Source organism: Anolis carolinensis, chromosome 2, assembly GCF_035594765.1.
Source record: "Anolis carolinensis isolate JA03-04 chromosome 2, rAnoCar3.1.pri, whole genome shotgun sequence".
In the NCBI taxonomy this organism is placed as follows: domain Eukaryota; kingdom Metazoa; phylum Chordata; class Lepidosauria; order Squamata; family Dactyloidae; genus Anolis; species Anolis carolinensis.
In genome coordinates this window covers 234,628,194-234,646,944 of record NC_085842.1, presented here as the reverse complement: position 1 = coordinate 234,646,944, position 18,751 = coordinate 234,628,194, and the positions used below count along the sequence as shown (strand labels likewise).

The 18,751-nt window shown below is 38.1% G+C and overlaps 1 protein-coding gene across 5 annotated transcripts in view; it reads right to left on the bottom strand.

Moving 5' to 3' along the window:
* bnc2 (basonuclin zinc finger protein 2) overlaps window positions 1-18,751 on the bottom strand; it is a 472,589-nt gene that overhangs the window by 269,212 nt on the left and 184,626 nt on the right. The window contains exon 1 of one of the 5 annotated variants that reach the window (XM_062971891.1): window positions 10,760-18,504. The exons of the other annotated variants lie outside the window; for them this stretch is intronic. Within the exon in view, the coding sequence (XP_062827961.1) occupies window positions 10,760-10,762 (3 nt within the window). The 5' untranslated portion in view covers window positions 10,763-18,504. Of the gene's footprint in view, window positions 1-10,759; window positions 18,505-18,751 lie in introns of those variants that run through there. 5 annotated transcript variants of the gene reach the window in all.

Genomic DNA, 18,751 nt, shown 5'->3' with positions numbered 1-18,751 from the left:
CAAAGGTGCTCAAGGGTTTTTGGCAGATCTAGTGCTTGCGTCAAAAGTGCAACTACACTTGGCAAATCTATATTTTCCACCATGAAAGAGTAATTTTGTTTTTGAAAAATCCCAAGCATATGAATTATTTGACTGCTCAGTGAAAAATGGTACTGGAGAATAATAGTGACACACTCAAAAAGGTAAGTGGTACAAAATTAGTTTTAAAAAAGGTTGGCTTTGAAAAGTTTGATTTGTGCAAAAGAGTTTCTATGAACAGGATAAGAAAAAAAGAAAAGAGGAATGTAGATAAGATTTTGCTTCCACTGTTTCACCCAGGAAAATAAACAATAAAAATGCTTACATAATGTACATTCATTCATTGAATAATTAATTAATATATCAATGATGATACAGTTGCCTTTCCCTGTACCTTTTGTGCTTTCCTTCGGAGTTTTGAGAAAGATGGGGAAAGACTGTGTAGTAACAACTTCTACCGGCAGTTAGGGATGAAGAGTAAAGGTGATAGGATTTCACAGATGTTTTTAAAGCATCCCCAGCCTTTACAGTAAGAAATAGTACACAACTTTACTCACCTTTGGAGATGGGAATTTATATTAAGTAACTGGAGAATATAATTTACTGTATCTCTTTTTCACTTAGAATACAGATACTCACAAACTGTGAAGGTAAAAATAAACCAGAAAGACAGTCATTATTTTTTTTCCAAAAGCAAACACGAGGAAAATTGGAGCAAACGGCAAGAAAGGCTTTATCTCTGTGTCATCATAAGGTATGCAGAAGGGAGATGCCTGACTTCCTGAGAAAAGGAGTGTGAAACATCTGTTGGAGGTATAAGAGTGGTTGCAAAGAGAGCTGATGAAATTGCAGTTCTTCCCACAGCAACCACCAATTTGGCTGAGAAAATACCTGATGGTAGTTAGGCAGAAACACTATATATACATTCAGCATAGACCCTCTTCAGCGCAGTACACTATGAAGTGGTGTGGCAAGTTTTCAGCTGATGGGTAGAAAAGAGGGCAAATTGGTACGGCTGTGCTGAAAAAATTTTTTTTTTAGCTTAAATGCACAGCTTTCAAGAGGACTAGAATGATTTCTGGATATAGTTCTTTCTCAACTTTTTCACTATTTATTGTATGTTATTTGCTATCCAAGTAAGAACTCACCTCACACCATTTTTTAAATAAAGAATATTTGCCACACATATATACACACCCCAAATGTGTTATTTCCACTCTGATGATATTACAACACAAATTTGACTATGGAATAGTACCTCGAAGTCCATTCAGAGAGCAAGCAAGGGTGATGTCCTACTTCGAAACGGAAATCATGTAGCCAGTCATTAAGGGTTACATTTTAGTGTCACAGAAATATAAGTTCTGTGACACCAACAATGAAATAACATTGTCACCTGTGTTTCACATCATGCACACTAAGAAAACCATAAGGGAGCCTTTCATAATTAATCACAAGTTTTGTAAAAGGCCATTCTCCTCTGCCACCATTCTTTGGGCTTAGTTTTATTACCTGTCCCTGGGTTCCTGGGTATTTGTCACCAGACAATAAAAATATAAATGACTGGAACAGATACAGATCCATTATGCAAAGAAATTAGGTTGAATAAGGGATGCTTTATTGGCTTTTTAATTCTACTGAATTCTGTGGAATGCAAGAGAAGGAAGCAACTTAGTGTTGGAGCAGTTATTTTGCAGCTTCTCTGAGCAAAACACTTGAGCCCTAAGGCCAGCCCAGTAGCTGAGTCGCTTACTAGCTGTCCAGCTGATGGAAGGCAAACTCAAGGAAGCCCTCCCTGAAGTCCAGAGACTTAACATGAGGGCACTGCTCCTATATAAGACCTCCTTCCCCACCCCAGATCTCACAAGTGAGCTTTCTTCTATACCAAATGAGGTTCACCATCACCCTATTATCTCCCCCTACTAAAAACATAAACATAAGCTCATTGTACAAGCCCTCAAGCTGTACAATGTAGTGTAGGCAAAAAACAAAACAGCACGATCCGAGAAAGGGGGGAAATTCCCACCTGGCTAAGCAACCAGCTACAACTTTGCATTAGAGACAGAAAGGTGGGTCAAATATTTCAGTCAAAGAGGGGAAGAGTCAGACAGAGCTTATAATTTCCCAGGTCCAGCTCCACACAATCCATGTTGCACTATTTTGAACCCCAATGCCTTGACCCCTGGCCACTTTCCCACTTGGGTACCAGGACAGCCAGCTCCTCTCCAGCAGTGCTCTCTAGGCTTATGCAATTTGGCTGAACCCCAAGCCCTTTCTGCTATCCAGATTTCGGGGGTGGGGGTACAGTTCTACTTTCGGATGCCTCCTGAAAACGGGCAGGTGTCTGAATTGGTGTTTTTGGCCCACAGCCAGAAAATGTGGCTAGATCCAGCCCAATGGTGGCAATGGGGGGGGGGCTTCATGGGCTTCCTTTCCCGTTATTTTCAGGGCTATCTGGAATACACATCTACCACTGCTGGCCCACCAAGTTTCACAATGTTTGGGTCATCTCCCAATTTTTTTTTCTTTCTAGAAATAAAATCTTTTTTTTTTTAAAAAACGTATCCCAGCTGGCAGTGCCCTGTACCTTCTCCAGGAGGAGCAGCAGGGCACCATTCCTTCCTGTCAAATGTCAAAGATGCACTTCCACCTCACACAGCCCACCCACTATTACACTTGCTTTGCTAATAAAAAAAAAAAAAAAACAACTTCTTCCAAAACTTTTGCAATTTGCATTTCTTGTTCTCACAACGTCCTGGAAGAAGCCAGCAACCCACCATCCACAAGTAAGCAAGCAAGCAACAGGTCCCCTTATTAGAAAAACAGTCCTGTATGATCTAGAAATTATTAGGTGTTGGTGGTAAGTTTAGTTAGGTAGTTTTTCTGAGAATGAGGCTTTGCTGTTTGTTGGAATTCCTATAATAATTATTAATAACAATAATATTTTAAAAGTACTACTTTGATGAAAGACAGAAGGGAGGAGAAATAAGAGAAGAAGCTTTAGTAGAGCCCAAAAGGGTGACTCAAAGCTCAGAGCCACCCTAAAAGAAAAGCACACCAATCCACAAGTCCCCAAATGATGTGCACCCACCCGCACTTTCCAACTGCCAGTCTCACTAAATAAAGCATCAAGAAAATAAAGGAAAATCAAAAGGATTCAGTGCTAGAAGCCAAGCCAAAAAAGCTAAAGTTGAGAGCGAGCAGCAAGGCAATCAGAATGAAGCACCTATCTCTAGAGCCAATTGAGAAATGGAGACACTCACCTTATTAAATAGACACAGATTGCGTAAGACACATCACAGCTTTCTACTATTCTGATTGGCCCAACAAGCAGGGCTCACAAGGAAACTTCATGTGACCACACAGCAGCCTCTCTGTGCGCCATGTGCTCCCGAATAGAGCAGAAGGAGCAGCTACTGGCAGCCACATAGTTTGGCTCTGTCAAAAAAAAATGCAGTGGAGCCCAAAGAAGCGAAAGGAAAGTGGCCAATCCATGCACAAGTCTAGTGATCACTGCTATACATATTCCAAATCCACAGAGGGAAGTGAAAAAATATAGTTGCCAAAGGATTGACCTATGCTTCAGCTTTATAAGACGGTCACTTTTCACTTTTCCCCAACTACAAATCTGTTTATTGAACAAGATAATCAATAAAAACAAAACAGCCAAAAAAGATAGTGACAGATGACATGTACACATAAAGCCGCAAACCAATGGTCACTCAAGTTTAGAGGACAACCAATAATGTTTTACATTTTTGAAAAAAAGTTAGATGTAGTCCTCTTCTATGAAAGAATTTAAGCAATTCAGAGAAACTAAAGGTGATTTTTTCCCCCTTAGGTGAAACTAAGAAATATCATGGGCATCAGAAGTCTTGTGATAAAAATGGCAAAATTTATCAGGGGGTTGAATTTGTAATTCAAGCCATACTGAACAAGGAAAGAAGTCAGCCAACTTCAATCCAGACATCTTTTAAATTATTTATGTTCAGTAGAATTAATTTTGAGATCTATATGTGGAAAGAAAGGATTCAAAACCAATTTGTTTACATCTACCCTATATCTTAAAAAGAACTGGGAGGAAACTATATATATAAATACACACACACACACACACACACACACATATGAATTAAACAAAAATACATTGATGTTTATTTCTACAGATGCTTTTAAAGAAGAGATTTATTCTATGTATATGTGGGAGATAACAACAGCAATCACATTTTCATCATAATTCTAATATTAAATTAAAATTATAACCTGTAACCAGTTTGTGTTCCTTATCTGATTTCACCATGGAGAATTTTTAGTTATGTCATTTCACAACTGTTTTCCTATAGTCTTCTATTTACTATACTACAGATCATATACATGACAATGCTGATGTAAAGAAAATGCAAAGAACTCATCCACCAATCAGAAATATAAGATATTAACATAGGTTTTAAAATGTTTGTCCTTTGGAAATATTTTCGTAAGCAATTTTTTCACTAATCTAAACATTTAGTTTACAATTCTTATAAAATTAAGACGTCAATAGACTAGATTCACATAATCAATCTGTGAACAGTAACTCAACTCTAGTGTAAATCCTATTATTTCAATAGGTCTACTCTAGTTCAGATGAATTATTTAGATTAGTGGTTCCCAACCTTTGGTCCTCCAGGTGTTTTGGGCTTCAACTCCCACAATTCCCAATAGCTGGTAAGATGGTTGGGATTTCTGGGAGTTGAAGTCCAAAACACCTGGAGGACCAATGGTTGGGAACCATTGATTTAGATTTAGGCCAAATACTGTGATATATAAAAGTACTTGCGACCAAACTCCATTGCAAACACTAGGACTATTTCTAACAGAAACTGCATAGAAAGCAGGACTACTTTCATCATGCTTAAGACTCTGGCTGCAACACGTTTCACCCTTTTTAAAAACTCAAGTTAAGACCTGGTACTACCCTCAGGTCTCTTCTGACATTGCACTTAGAAATGGTACCCAGATTACAAATATTAAATCCTCCATATGGTATTAAAGTCATAGGCAGATTTCAAAGGTGTCTGCGCAGGATACTTATTTGGTCTCTATTAATAGCATCATCCTGTCAAAGCCTGTCTTAAATATTGTGATTGAAGGCTTACTTTCACATTATTCAACACAAAATATTACATTAAGAGTTGAGGTTTTACAGTAATTATAACTCTAGTATTCTAACCGACGATTCCAGTACCAAAGGATTCCCATTCTTCCCTGCTCTTTTCCCCAGTGATTATCAGTGTATCTCCTGAACTGGAATAACTTTTCTTAAAAATCACACTACACCTTTTTATGGTTCACTTAGCATTAGAACATTTGTGTTATCAGCAACAACTGCCCAGAACAGCCACCGTTAACAATCCTCTTGCTGCTATCTGAACTCACTATCCCCCAATCAGCATTTCAGTCCCACCTTAAACCATTTGTACAGTATAAATAATAAAAGTATGGAGTACTCTACTCATCCCCTCAATGAGAAACAATAAGTATCCAAAGAAAACCAAGATCTTCCTGAATAAAGTCTGTCTTACATTTCCCAGAAAACCTTTTTCATAATATCATCTCTTTTGCTTTCATGAATTAAATGCAATATAAAATGACCAAATGAAGATTTGATTAACATTTGTGGAACTTGTTTCCAAAAGGTACCAAAATCCATCCAAACAAATTTTACAGGAATCATCGGGGAAATGTGCTGAGTATATGCATTCTTTGGCTATAAAATACAATTTTCCAAGCCCTGTGCTGAAGTGATTTGATACATTTTGATAGTGCATAATATTCTACTCCTAGCCAACAATGTGCTGCCACCTATACCTTATTTTTCATTTTTTTTTTTTGGATTTGATATCTTTTGGAAACAAACTCCACATTTGGATTTGGCTTTTTGTGAGCTAAATCCAACATCTGATTTGAGGGTAAACCCACTGAACTCCATGGGATATATTACTCATCACGTAAGTCCCACTAATTTCAACTTATCTGATATGGGCTGACCTATCACTGGTTTAACATATCCATAGAACAACATGCATTGTCATATTGCATTTCTGGCACTGAATAGATTTATAGAGGTGACCAGACCAAGGAGATGAAATTGAGGTTTGAATGGGAACATGAATCTAGTTTTATGTATTAGCTTAAAACGTGCAAGAGTGCATGCAGTTTATTACTTTAATTTTTAAGTTTAACATGTTGTAATGTTTTTGTAACCATCTTGAACTATAGGAAATACAGTGTACAGATGCTCATAAATCTTGCAGAAAAATCCTGATGCCTTGACTTATTAGGAGAGAAAAGCAAAGGTCAATCGCACACAAGAGTAATTGTTTGTTTCACTTTCTAAAGTTTTCACTAATGCATCACAATTAATTACCCATTTACAAATTAATTTTTTAAAACATCATTAAAACATGTAACACATTAATATGAATATATCACTTGCCACTTTTGTTTGGAAACTATCAATTAAAACGTCTCATTTGTAACCTATCCAAAATAAATTCTTATATTACTCTGTGCATTCAGAACAGTTTGCAGCTGAAAATATATAGCTCTAAGTGGCTAATTCTTAGAATCTAGGAGATGCTAATGAGAGTTTTTGAAATCTGAAGGGTTAGATCTGGACATAAATCATGGTTTTGCAATAGAGTTGACTGCTTGTTGAGTTTACGACACTCCATAAACCTTGTCAATATAACAGTTGGGTTTTTTTAAGCCACTACCTCTACCAAACCATCATAAAAAGGGTACTAATAAGATTAAACTTCTGTTTATGACATAATCACTTTTCTTATTCAGACAAAATAAATAAATCACACAAACACATGTAACTCATTTTGTATCTATCCAAAAACTGAACGAGGTGCTCAAAAAAAACTACCACCAACCTTAAAAATATATCTTAATGGATAATTCACTGATAATTTGCATTACTGAAGAGTGACTGAACTCGTTAAGGACATTACATATAAATTGTCGCATTATGCTCATTTTTCTTTTAAATGTTTTAAAAATTGTGAAAGTGAAATAGAAGTTTAAGAACACAATACACCAGTCAGGTCTAGGAAGTACATACCGTAGCACATTTTAAAAAGTGATTAAGCATGCCAGGAATATATTTAGTCTGGGTAATTTTGTTTTAAAAAAGTGTTATTTCCAATCTGAACATGCTCTATTCTCATGAACTAAGAATAATTCTCAGTTTTTAACATGTACTCATTTCTCATTCAATAAAGGAAAAACAAACTAATTTTTACTGTGTCGTCTTTGCACACTAGAAATCTAGCTGTAGTTATATGTAGCTACTCATGACTAGTAATACATGAATGATAATTAATATGATTCCAGGTGTGGTCTGACCAAGGCAGAATAGAGGGGTAGCATGACTTCCCTGGATCTAGACGCTATACCCCTATTGATTCAGGCCAAAATCCCATTGGCTTTCTTAGCAGCCGCATCACATTGCTGGCTCATGTTTAACTTGTTGTCCACAAGGACTCCAAGATCTTTTTCACATGTACTGCTGTCTAGCCAGGCGTCCCCCATTCTGTATCTTTGCATTCCATTTTTTCTGCCGAAATGAAGTATCTTGCATTTATCCCTGTTGAACTTCATTTTGTTATTTTCGGCCCATCTCTCTAGTCTGTCAAGATCGTTTTGAATTCTGCTCCTGTCTTCTGGAGTGTTGGCTATCCCTCCCAGTTTGGTGCCATCTGCAAACTTGATGACCGTGCCTTCTAACCCTTTGTCTAAGTCGTTAATAAAGATGTTAAACATCTATACATGTTTCTATACATGTGATCTGTCAATATTTTAATACTATTTGTCTGAACAAAACAATTAAAGAAATGTTATAACTCAAGTCTGTTTCTTGTCTAGGGAGTCCCACACACTTAAGTAACAGCAATGTTTAAGTAAAGTTGCTTTCCAAACACAAAAGCATGGAGGATTTTTCCTCAAAGGAATTAAATTATAAAATTAATTTATACCAGGTGGAGTCCTACCTCCTGCATTAGGCTTCAATCCATGATATTTCCACCCATTTTTATATATTACATGAACACGCCAATTTTTAAAGATAGTGGGCATATTTTAGAATTGAGGGTTTTAAATAAATAAATAAAGCAGTTAAAATAAATGTCGTGCTGTTATTCCATACCCTTACTGAATAAGGAGCTGAACAGGGTATGTCCTGGATCAGAGAAACTAAGTTCCACTCTTTTGAAAGAAATAGCCTTGTGAATGCATTATTTACTCTTTTAGTTTCCATGTTCTGATGCTTCTGTCACTTTGTAATGAAAACTGAAAATGAGTCCTATGTTGCTCAGGCCCCTTCTACACTGCCACATAAATCCAGATCATCTGCTTTGAACTGAATTACATAACAGTGTAGACACATATAATCAAGTTCAAAGCAGATAATGTGGGTTATCTACTTCGCTAATCTGGTTTATATGGCAGTGTAGAAGGGGCTTCAGTCTAAACCAGTGGTTCCCAACCTTTGGGCCTCCAGGTGTTTTTAACTTCAGCTCCAACATTCCTTACAGCTGGTCAACTGGCTGGGATTTCTGGGAGTTGAAGTCCAAAATACCTGGAGACCCAAAAGTTGGGAACCACTGATCTAAACCCTGTGCTGAGCACGCATGCTCTTCATTACTCAAAGCGCTTGGGAGAAAAATTGTTCAAATAATTTGGACCTTCCGTGTGTTAGCCTATGGTGACTAGGGCATAATTACTCTAAAGGCACCAGATCCACCTGGTCTTGGGAGCTAAGCAGGATCAGCCCTGCTTAGTACTTAGATGAGATATCACCAATGAATAACAGGTGCTGTGGACTGTTTCAGAAGAAGGAACCCTATGAAGTGCATGAGGTCACTGTAAGCTGAGAGGCAACTTGAAGGTAAAAAGAGGATATTAAGACACCAACACAGATACATTTAAAAAACATTTACAGATTGAGCCTCCCTTATCTGGAATTCCTAAATCTGAGATTGTCCACATGGGTGGTTGAGATAGTAACATCTTTGCTCTCCGATTGTTCAATGCACACAAACTTTGTTTCATGTATAAACTTATCAAAAATAGTACATAAAACTACCGTCAGGCTATATGCATAGAGTTGGAAGATACCACATGGGCCAACCCCATGCCATGCAGGAAAAACACAAAGTATTCCTGACAGATGCCCTCCGTTTAAAAGCCTCCAAAGATGGCGCTTCCACCACATAAGGTATATATGGAATGCAAATGGATTTTGTTTTCAGACTTGAGTCCCGTCTCCATCATTATTACATATATGCAAATTCATGTACTCCAAAATTTAGAAAAACAAAATTCAAAACACTTCTGACCCCACACATTTTGGATAAGGAATACTCAACACAGTTGCACATGTGACTCAGCAATCCCCCATCTGAACAATGCTCTTCAGATATTCTGAACTTCGCTTCTAATGACCCTTTACCACTGTCCAAGTTGACTGGACCTAATGAGAACTGTATCCCATCTTTAACTAAAGCAGTTCTTTTCATGCTATCATATGAGGTGATTGACTCTCACCACCACCAGGTAGCAGTGCTATATTTGTGACCACTGGCTACAACTACTTCTTTCTTGGAAATGTTGCAGATTAGAAGCTGATTTTTTTTTCGTGTCAGAAGCGACTTGAGAAACTGCAAGTCGCTTCTGGAGTGAGAGAATTGGCCGTCTGCAAGGACGTTGCCCAGGGGATGCCGGGATGTTTTCGATGTTTTACCATCCTTGTGGGAGGCTTCTCTCATGTCCCCACATGGAGCTGGAGCTGATAGAGGGAGCTCATCCGCGCTCTCCCCAGGTGGGATTCGAACCTGGCAGCTTGCAGATCAGCAGCCCAACCTTCAAGTCACAAGAAGTCATTAGAAGCTGATGATTCATCACCATTCCACAGGACATCGCTTTGAACTAAAGTAGTGATTCTCAACCTGTGGGTCCCCAGTGTTTTGGCCTACAATTCCCAGAAATCCCACCCAGCTTACCAGCTGTTAGGATTTCTGGGCATTGAAGTCCAAAACATCTGGGGACTCCAGGTTGAGAACCACTGATCTAAAGGGCAGCAAGATATAAATTCATAGCAAATATTTCAACTTGGAAGACTCTTTAACATCAATATTTACAAATCAGAAAATGCACCTGAAAATCATTGTTTAGCCCTAGAATTGTCTGTTCCCAAATCCTAACTCATTATCTCATACAAAAAGAAAAAGGAAAAAAAAAAAAACCAAGTTCGTGGTATTCCAGAGCACCAGATGTTACAAACATAACTCACACACACCTTGCCAGAAATACCTAACAGTTCAGAATTAAGGAACGCAATTTAAATAGAGCAAATGTCACATAAACTTAATAAAAGTGAACCAACTTCACTTCACAATATTTCATTAAAAGTGTTATATATGCATAGTTACCATTCCAACCCTTGCTCTACTTCAGCATTAACAACACTCAGTTTTGCTTGAAATCATTACTGGCATCTAATATAAATGAGATGGCAAAAGAACTGCCTGGCTTGTTTAATTTTTTAACGTTGTGCAACAAGAATGGCCTCTGTTCTTTTCTGCAGCTTAAAAAAAAAGCAAAATCCTTCTGACTCATGTAAACCATTATTACGGAAAAAAAGTTTTAAAGATGTAAAAAGGAATGAGGGAGTAGTAATGGTAACATACAGTACCATGAGCAGCTTTGGCCTCCCAGTCAGTGGTGTACAGTTAACAGATCGGTCCTGGCCTTCAGCAGAGGGGGGGGGGAACGAAGGGGGGGGGAACACAGCTCTGGGAGTGGGTCATAGCAAGCAGGGAGGGTGAGGAGGAAAAGAGATCTGCCAGTTTATATACAAGAAGGCAATTCAGCTCTCTTCTGGCGCATTCCTTCTCTCTATCTCCCAACCTCACTGCGTGTGTCTTGTCATATTTTCTTCAGCTGTTAATTGTCTGGACAGAGAGATTTTAAACAGCCACAGCCGGGGGGAAAAGCGAAACCCTTCTAAGTGACTATCGCAACCAGTCAGCTTCACACACCACTGGATAACATTTTCCAAGGGAAGTGTTCATCTGATAGTTCCCCCGTCTCTAAGTCACACTCCCTGCCTCTCTTTCCCCCCACCGCTCCCCAGCTCTGAACACACACACACACACACACACAGAGACACACTCCCCTCGAGACCTCAATGCTCCTGTGGCAATAAAACATTCATGCGACTTGGAATTTTACACAATGCCATTTCCCTAGTTTAACCTGAAAGGAATGCACTAGTCACAACAGACTACATCATCCTGCCATTAAGCCTTGCCAAGGAACCACTAGCTTTTTTAAAATAAAAACTCTTTTTGGCCCGGCTGGCCCGGCTTTGACGGGAAAGGAGTACACAGACCCACACACAGAGCACAGAAAGGCCACCTCTGCTTCCTCGACTTGGGCCAGCAACACTCCGCTTTTAACCGCGGCTCCTAGCCAATCTGTTTCCCATAGACTTGTGTCACCTCCTGGACTTTTTTTGCAGAGCTGTAAGGCTCAGCAGGAGAGACCAGCTCCCTACATTGCTGCTTTTTGACTTAGGAACCACTTCGATCCTTTGCCAGAAGCCATGGCTTTACTAGAACTGCTGCTGTTATGATATGCAATGGCCACAATCCAGCAGATACTTAAAAACATTTCCATCCTGCTCATTTCATAGTAATGAAATACATTTAATTGCACACCCTATGAATTTAACTTTTTCTGTTGCTGTTGTTTTGTTTCTTTATGTGAAATAAGCAAAGCAGTGCTGATGGGGCTACAAGTCAGAGACCACATTTATACTCTGGCATGATTGACCTTTTTTTGTTATTGTGTCTGTAATTAATATGTATTTTTAAAGGGGAATACAGAGGCGTGTTTCATGAATGTTAGGAAAAACTGATGGGAAAGTGAAGGTCTCTTAACCTTTTGGGTAAGTCTGTCAATATCATTCTGCTACAAAGAGGAAACACAGCAGTAGCACCAGGAAGTGAGTAGTTTTGCACCTACTCAATCGCTTAAGCTACACACATGTGTACTTTTCCTTTTTCTTTAGACCTCTGAACAAACATTTCCTTTAAAATACTACAGACAAATTTGACAATAATAATAAAGAGTTCATTGTTTCGGTTCTACCTCTAACTTCATTGCTAGGATTTATATTATTTTAAAACTGAAGGTGTTCATTTTGTCTTAAAGTTACATAAAGCAGAAAATGAAGTGCCAACATGGTATCGTGGTTTGAGCCTTGGATGGCAACTCTGGAAACCAGGGTTCAACTCTCCACTTAGCCATGAAACCCACTGGATGGCCTTGGGCAAGTCACACTCTCCCAACCTCAGATGAAATCAATGGAAAACCACTTCTGAACAAATCTTGCCCTGTGAAAAAGGTTGTCATAGGTCAGAAATGGCTTGTGAGTTTCCACATGGTGGGTGAGCATCCTTCTTCCTTCTGTGTCAGTGCTGGATGCCTCTTTGGACTACAATCAGAGATCAGTACAGGGATTCCATATACAGTAGAGTCTCGCTTATCCAAGCTAAATGGGCCAGCAGAAGCTTGGATAAGCGAATATCTTGGATAATAAGGAGAGATTAAGAAAAAGCCTATTAAACATCAAATTAGGTTATGATTTTACAAATTAAGCACCAAAACATCATGTTATACAACAAATTTGACAGAAAAAGTAGTTCAATATGTAGTAATGTTATGTTGTAATTACTGTATTTAGAATTTAGCACCAAAATATCACGATATATTGAAAACATTGGCTACAAAAATGGCTTGGATAATCCAGAAGCTTGGATAAGTGAAGCTTGGATAAGTGAGACTCTAGTGTAATTCAGAGCACAAGCCACTGCAACTGGAATGGCATGCTGATTATACAACACAAGAATACCAAAGGCCTCATCTACACTGTCACTATAACACAACTTCAAGATGATTCAAAACCATACCGGCCACAAAATGCATGCCACTAATACTTATTGCAGCGCACATTTAAAGGTATACAGTACATTTTATAAAGGTCACGGGAAATTCTGAATTCAGCCTAATATTGCATTGTAACAGAAGCCAGTGTATTCTAGATGGAGGGCAAAATTGGTTCTGCAAAATGCAAACCACATTGTAGACAACTGCCCCTGCTGAAATGCATTAAAGACTCTAGAACCCCAAGGGCATGGCTGGACAGGAGGGGGTTAATTGGCCCCCTAAGAGGGGTAAATGATTGCTACCACTCTAACCTGTCACTTTCCCTTTTTTTGCATACTATGCCTCTGGAATACAGGCACATATATCTTCCAGAAATGAGGGGAAACCCTGCATAATGATTTGAGGCCAGGGTCTATGGTTAATGTTCCAGCCCTGTCAATCTAATCACCCGATCAACACAACTGGTTCCTCCCAAACTGATTCCAAGCTGCATAGTGTTAGTACAGATATGTCTTAGTAAAAGATTTAAAGCAAACAGCACTATGGGTGCATCTAGAATTAATGCTGTTTGAAACTACTTGAACTGTCATGGATCAATGCTATGTAATCATGGGAGGTATAGTTTTACAAGATATTTGGTCTTCTCTACCAAAAACTGCTGGTGCCTCACCAAACCAGGATTGCATAGCTTTGAGGAATGGCAGTTAAAGTGGTGTCAAACTGCATTAATTCTACAATACAGATGCATCCTATGATTTCAGGGCCAGCATTACAGAGAAGATGGTCAAGGATAGAACCAGTTAAGTATCTTTAGTCTTCTTTCCTGCCAGATACTTTCCTGTTTAAATACTAACTTCATGTTCACATATTTAGATACCCACTGCAAAATAAATGTTAAAACCTTGAAAATTGTGTGTGTGTGTGGGGGGGGAATACTCTAAAAGCTATTCTTGCCCAGAGAAATATGCACCCTATGTCCTGCCCTGATTATCTTGTATCTAACAAGAAGTTACAGGCATCTGAAGAAAAAAATATACACCAATTATATAATTGCTGTAGTTGGTTGCTAACCTCTTTATAGAAGAAACCCACTCTCTTCTTCATCCTTGACCCCATCACTAGCATTACTTTCAAAAACAGATTACAGGCATCCAATATGTTGTAAGTGGAGCTGCCATTGAAAATATTTAAAAAACTACAAAATACATGTGCTTGATCAACTATATTAGCATCCAGTTTATTTTCTACCTCATTCATGCTGGTCACTTTGTACTCACAAATTGGTACATCATCATTTGAATGGCCATTCACGAACATCTTAGGGCATTTTTATTTGTCCTGAGATTGGGTATATGGCATCAGCCTGTTAAAATGCATTTCAGGAAAGCTCAGCTGGCACCATCTTGGTATTATTTTGGGCATCAGACAAAGATTCTAGTCTCAGGCTTGTTCACCTTCTATACATTGAAATTACACTTGATGCTTGTTCCTAATCTGAAAACTGTTGGTGAATATTCTATGATATTGTTGTGCCTCACTATCATTGTTTTAATTATTTTGTTACTCTGTAATTTCAATTTATTGTAAGTCTCCCTTGGGGGCTTGTTGGAGAACAAGGGTAAATTTATGCTGCTTGAATAAAGCTTGTGTGCAGAAGTAGACCTTCAGTTGACAAATGGCAGAACGGAGAAGTCCTGTTTTACCTGGAGCTGGTGTAATGAAGATATCTGACAGAATGGATTTGTAAAGTTACTTTAATAGCCACTTTCACTGATTGACTTTGATTATTTCAATTTGAACCAGCTTTTCAGGATGGATTGATTTTGCCATATCAGGTCTGTGCTGGACTTATCTCCCCTTGACCTCTTGGACATGATGAAATAATATGAGAGGATGCCAAGAAACCATTAAGTGTTAAGGACAAGATTTAACACTGTGGAAGACCTCTTGTGAAAGTAGTATATTCAATATCTTTTACTTTTTCTGATATTAATTCAGATGTCAAACTTATGGCCAATTTAACCAGTCAATGGGCAGCTGGTGTATCATATACGCAGTATATATCTCAGTGATTATTTCAATTAAATTTTGTCTATGGACTGTTACTTGATACTACAAAGCCACACTTCTGTCAGCTAATTTATTTTTAGACTTCTTCAAGGAGGACTGTTGTGTAAATAATCCAAATCCCTAAAAATCAAGTTTCCCTAATGAGACTTATTTTTTCTTTCCCTAAACTTTTGTATCAGACACAAATTATAATTTAAACCTAAAAATCACTCCTGCACTTGTAAATGAGGTGAGACATATTAGATCCAATCCAGTAAAAAGTAACAATACAATTCACATTGAAATCAAGTGAAGAGACTATATCAGTAGTAACATCCCTTTTATTTTAGTGTGGATTAGCCACTCTGTAAAAAATTAAAATCTTATTTCCCATAGTGTACAAGTAACTTCACTAGGTGGCCCTTCCAGGGGAGGGGACAACTGTGAGAAATGTTGAAACTGATTTCTATTCCCCGATTAATTGGCAATTAGAAATTAGTGCAACACTGACAGGAAGAAAATCAACTCATTTAAGAAGTGGTGTTGCAGAAGAGTTCTGTGATTACCATTGGCTGCCAAAAGACATATAAATTCTGTGCATGAAACAAAGATATGTACACTGAACCATCAGAAAGCAAAGATGTCACGATCTCATCCACCAATATGGATAAATTTTGATTTTGGACTATTTCTGATATGATGGTTTATCAACCCTTTTAATGGGCTTTTGGGGAGTTTGCTTTTGTGATCGTACAGTCTTACTGAACCTGCAACACACATATTTTAATGGTTTTAAATTATTCTGATTAATTTATAAGGTTTTTTTCTGTCTTTATCTCCCTTTGTTAGCCCTTCCCACTAGTTTGCATTCCTTTCCTTAAACTCTTTATTCCTGATTATCTCCAAACTTACTCAGACTACAAACTAGTCTTTCTTAGCAATAGAGTGGAATACCCATCCAAATCTTACTATGGGATTTATCTTGGTAGGTGCTGCAGGCATAGGCCTTTGGGAGGAATTGAATAAGGTCTTTAGTCTCAAAAGGATCACACTCAGAAAATTGTCATGTGTTCCCTCTCGGCTCTTAAGTGCTTTTGTTAATTAATCCCTATCTCACATCTTGCACACTCATCATAGCACATATTTCCTCCAAGATACACTGGAGTCATGGTGCTTTCTGTCCTCCATCTGCTTCTGGCTATGGGACATAACCATCTTTTTCTAATCCCCCACACTTTCCACAAGCCACAGAATGACTTTCAGGGAGCAAACTACAAGTCCTCTGATGGAAGACTTTGAGAGGATACAAGAAAAAGCTAATATCTACAACAACCAAAGAAAGACCTACATATAAGGTAAACTTACGCTTGCATGTGTCACTAACAAGATGCTGGCTCACATCTCAAGTATTACCAGATAGACTACGGTCATTTATACAAATTTCACTGCCCACAGTTCCCAAAATAAGTGTGTATCAACAGTTATATGAGCCTGAAGTGCCTTAGATACATATCTGCAACCATAAAGAAGCAGAAAAATATAAACATATAGTCACATGACATCTCATATTTAATATTAGGAGGTATATTCAATCTATCTTTAATTGCTCACAGCAGCAATACAGAGGCTGCCTTTAGCAAATTTCATTGAACAAAATAACTGGTTCATGAAAACCATGTACATTGCCTTCTGTCAGTTTTAATTTTTTTGGTCTCAATGTTGGTCTCAATTAGCTCATTAAGCACACTTAAGAAATGAAGTTGTTTAATCCCTTCACCTCAACCAGACCACACTAATTCTACAGACTCTCCTCCACATAATTATTTACCAAAGGATCACTAGCATATTCACACTGACTTTCTTCCCATGTGCTTTCATATGCAATCTTAATCATCTAATAGCTGCCTCTTGTTGCATATACATCAGGCTTTTTTGCTTATGTTTGAGAAAAGACAGGTAACCAGTGCTCCCTAATATACATTACTATTTATTCCTAAGAAAATAAAACCAGTTTTCTCACATAATACATTATACAAAACTAGCTGTGCCCGGCCACGCGTTGCTGTGGCGAAATATGGTGGTATGGGAAATAAAGTATTGAGGAATTGGTGGTAGTTAAGGTAAAGGGTAAACATTTTCCCCTGACGTTAAGTCCAGTCATGTCTGATTCTGGGGGTTGGTGCTCATCTCCATTTCTAAGCCGAAGAGCCGGCGTTCTCCGTAGACTCCTCCAAGGTCATGTGGGATGACTGCATGGAGCGGCGTTACCTTCCCACCGGAGCAGTGCCTATTGATGCACTCACATTTGCATGTTTTTGAACTTCTGGGTTGGCAGAAGCTGGGGCTAACAATGGGGGCTCTCTCTGCTCCCCCAATTCAAACCTACGGCCTTTCGGTCCAGAGGTTCAGCAGCTCAGCGCTTTAACACGCTGCGCCATCAGGGGATATTATTTCCTAAAAGTTGTGAATATACAATATTTCTGATTGTTTTTTTGTTTTTTTTGTCTCTTGGAGGCAAGTATGAATGCTGCAATTAGGAAAAATGATTAGGATGTAATGGCCTTGCAGCTTTAAAGCCTGGCTGTTTCCTCTGAGTGATTTTTTTGTTGGGAGGTGTTAGCTGGCCCTGATTGTTTCCTGTCTGGAATTCCCTTGTTTTCAGAGTGGTGTTGTTTGCGATATTTTATGCGCTTCTAATGTCTGTGGCTCTAAGAAAACAGGATTTGCCAGTCTTTGATGATGGGAATACTTTATTGGGAGGTGTTAGCTGGCCCTGATTGTTTCCTGTGTGGAATTCCCCTGTTTTCAGAGTGTTGTTCTCTATTTAGTGTTCTGATTTTAGAGATTGTATTGTTCTGTTTTATTATACCACATTAATTTTTATATATTCTGATTTTAGTGTGTTTGAATATTTGGAGCCAGATTGTATTCATTTTCACGGTTGACCGCAACACAATAATAATAATAATAATGATGATGATGATGATGATGATAATAATAATAATGACTTTGGTAATACACAGTGCTTCACTGCCTTCTCAGCTTCCTTTCTGGAAGAATCCTTTCTTGGGAGGTGTTAGCTGGCCCTGATTGTTTCCTTTGTGGAATTTCCAATTTCACTGCTTTATTTACTTTCTTTATTTCTTTATTTACTGTCCTGGTTTTAGAGATTATATTGTTCTGCATTATTCTATCCCAGAAATTATTTCATATCAAAGTAGAATCTCACTTATCCAACATTTGCTTATACAATGTTCTGGATTATCCAACGCAGTCTGCCTTTTCATAATCAATGTTTTTGTAGTCGGTGTTTTAAATTCACTGTGATATTTTAGTGGTAAATTTGTAAATACAGTACAGTAGAGTCTCACTTATCCAACATAAACGGGCTGGTAGAATGTTGGATAAGCGAATATGTTGGATAATAAGGAGACATTGAGGAAAAGCCTATTAAATATCAAATTAGGTTATGATTTTACAAATGAAACACCAAAACATCATATTATATAACAAGTTCAATGCGCAGTAATGCTATGTAGTAATTACTGTATTTATGAATTTAACACCAAAATATCACGATATATTGAAAACATTGACTACAAAAATGCGTTGGATAATCCAGAACATTGGATAAGCGAGTGTTGGATAAGTGAGACTCTACTGTAATTACTACATAACATTACTA